General features: G+C 43.5%; 1 protein-coding gene across 3 annotated transcripts in view; it reads right to left on the reverse strand.

The window, feature by feature from the left end:
• The window catches only part of LOC119267705 (putative ubiquitin-conjugating enzyme E2 38), a 12,512-nt gene that overhangs the window by 2,682 nt on the left and 7,384 nt on the right, over positions 1 to 2,446 (reverse strand). For all 3 annotated transcript variants that reach the window (XM_037549135.1, XM_037549134.1, XM_037549133.1), the window contains exons 3-5: positions 1,659 to 1,685; positions 471 to 715; positions 328 to 391 (exon numbers count right to left, since the gene is read on the reverse strand). In XM_037549135.1, coding sequence (XP_037405032.1) covers positions 328 to 391; positions 471 to 715; positions 1,659 to 1,685 — 336 coding nt within the window. The remainder of the gene's footprint in view (positions 1 to 327; positions 392 to 470; positions 716 to 1,658; positions 1,686 to 2,446) is intronic.

Consider the following 2,446-nt stretch of genomic DNA (forward strand, 5'->3'; position numbering starts at 1 on the left):
TAGTTCATACAAAAATGGTATCAAGGAATTCTTCCACTGGGGGGACATTAGTTAAAGCACACACAACTCAATCAAGTTAGAAGAATCAATGAGCATATCCTAATGAAGTTCAGATACGGTGTTGTGAATGTGATACTACGTTGAAGTCAACAAATATTTAGCATACTATATTTAGCAGGTCAAATAAATTAGATATAATTAGCACAAACAACAGTTTGATGACAATAATAAAGGACCATTGGATGCTTTCAGTATTCGTCGTCAATGTCATGATAGTTGGATGATAAAAATTATATACTCCAATCATAAAGAAATATATGTACCGACCAGGTAGATCTCTCTGTAGAAGCTTCCATTCATTTTGGATTGTTTTCGTCCAATCTTTGCTCGTCTGTTCACATATTGGTGGCAGGAAATTAATTCACAGTTGAACCCAATAGATATAGAGTTCAAAAAAGGACATAGCATACCTTCCCTGTTGAGGTCTTTGCATAGTGGTGGTCAGAGTAATCTTGAACAACGTCAAATTGGTTAAATAACTTGTGATCCTCGTTCTCAGATCCATCTACTGCCTTTATCGCCGATGAGATGTTACTTGAACATTCAGGTTCATGTTTTTGCAGTGACAACACATTACCAGACCCACTTGAACAGGGATTCAAAAGAATGTTACTTGCAAGGACGTTTACAGTGGAGTGTGGAGCAGCACTAGCACCTGAATTCAGAAGATTATGACCTAAGTATGAATGTTATCACCACATATGTACATACTTTTAGAATTTTGGACAGATACAGAGGGGGAGAAACTCGACCAACAGGCACTAGCAACTACGGCATTTTAATTTAGAAGAAGAACAAGCCTGTACAGGATGGGATCCCATCTAATGCAGCCAAGATCACTCATCTCGTTGGGGGCCACAGCAACAATGCCTATGTGGTTCCTCCATCACATGGATTGCCCATCATCAAGGATAAAAGACACATTCCAAAAATTTACTAGTAGCTGGTTATCAGCTTTCTTAATGGTGCTATCCCTGCCAATTGTAAAGTATTTCTTTGCTGGGAGCACTAACATCAAGGTTTCATTAAAATTGGTCTGAAACCTCTACCAGTTCAACGACAGGTTAATGCCATTTCATTAATGCCTGCTCTCATTCCTAATGAAAGCCAGCTAAATGTCATGTTAAATTTAGTGAAAGCAAGAAGCCATAAAGGAATGGTACAGTGTAAAATCTACATAACATTAAGCTAATAGTTGTAATTTCCTCAAGCATGAAACAATACATGTAGTATATCCCTGACATCCAGCCCTTGTTTACACAGAGCACTAAACTAATTGCTTCCTGAAACCAGTGATACAGACTCCTATATTTCTAAGAGGCTGCATTTTTTTTCAGATAATGGAAGTACAACCACTGAAGTAGCTGCATCGTGCATCTTCTTTCGCATGTAGTAAGAATGACATAAGTATTTTATAGTCAAGAGTCACAACTCAGATACCCATTTGAGGGCTGTAATCAGTACTGCAAGTGAAAAATAAATTGTAATAGATATTTCTCAGATACTATCAGATGCCATTTAAAGTATAAAAATAAAAAAACCAATCAGGAGGCACAAACAGAACATTTCAAAATTTAACATTGGTCATCCGAAGCTACCTTGCCAAAGAGGGTCGATGGACTTGCCTGCATAAATAGAACCATTCATTAGAACATTCAGGGAAATAACAAGTTCTATAAAATGTTTTTCCAACAAGTAATTGGTTTGATATAACAAACTCCAAAACATCGTCGATCATCACAGACATGCATTCATATGCCAGTTTATATCCAACTATAAGCAAAGTATGCAAGACTACCATCAGCAACACTACATTGCAGGGAGCTGGTCTGCGACATTGACGGCACCCCGCAGTCCTCGCCTAGGATGCTGGCGCGTGCTTCCTTTGCTGATGTGGTTAGTCTGACCCCTCCCGCGCGGCCAAGGCTCCTCTCTCTGGTGGTTGCCCCGGAGCAGGCTGCCATCCGACCGCCTCCCTCCTTGGAACCGCGTCTTGATGGCCCTCGCCATGCTGCTGCACCCCATGCTGGGTCAGATGCGGAGGGCTGGCAAGTTGTCTGTAGGAGGGGCGGACGGCATGGGCATGCACTTCCACCTCAGGAAGAAGCATTCATGGTGCACCAACGTGCTGCTCCCGGCATTAATGGCGGCGGCGGCGGCTATAAGGTTGACCTCTTCGGCCGCTGTTTCAGATGCCTAGACCCCAACCACAAGGTCGCTGTCTGCCGCAACCCAACGCGCTGCCTCCACTGCCTGCGTGAGCGCCACACTGCTCGGTTCTGTCACCGCAAGCACCTCCCTCGGGTTTCGTTGTCCGAGCTTGACAGACCGCCTCCCCGCCCGCGGCGTCAAGGCCAGCCCCCGGTGCACACAAGGCTGGTGTTCC

This window comes from Triticum dicoccoides, chromosome 3A, assembly GCF_002162155.2.
Source record: "Triticum dicoccoides isolate Atlit2015 ecotype Zavitan chromosome 3A, WEW_v2.0, whole genome shotgun sequence".
Classification (NCBI taxonomy): Eukaryota; Viridiplantae; Streptophyta; class Magnoliopsida; order Poales; family Poaceae; genus Triticum; species Triticum dicoccoides.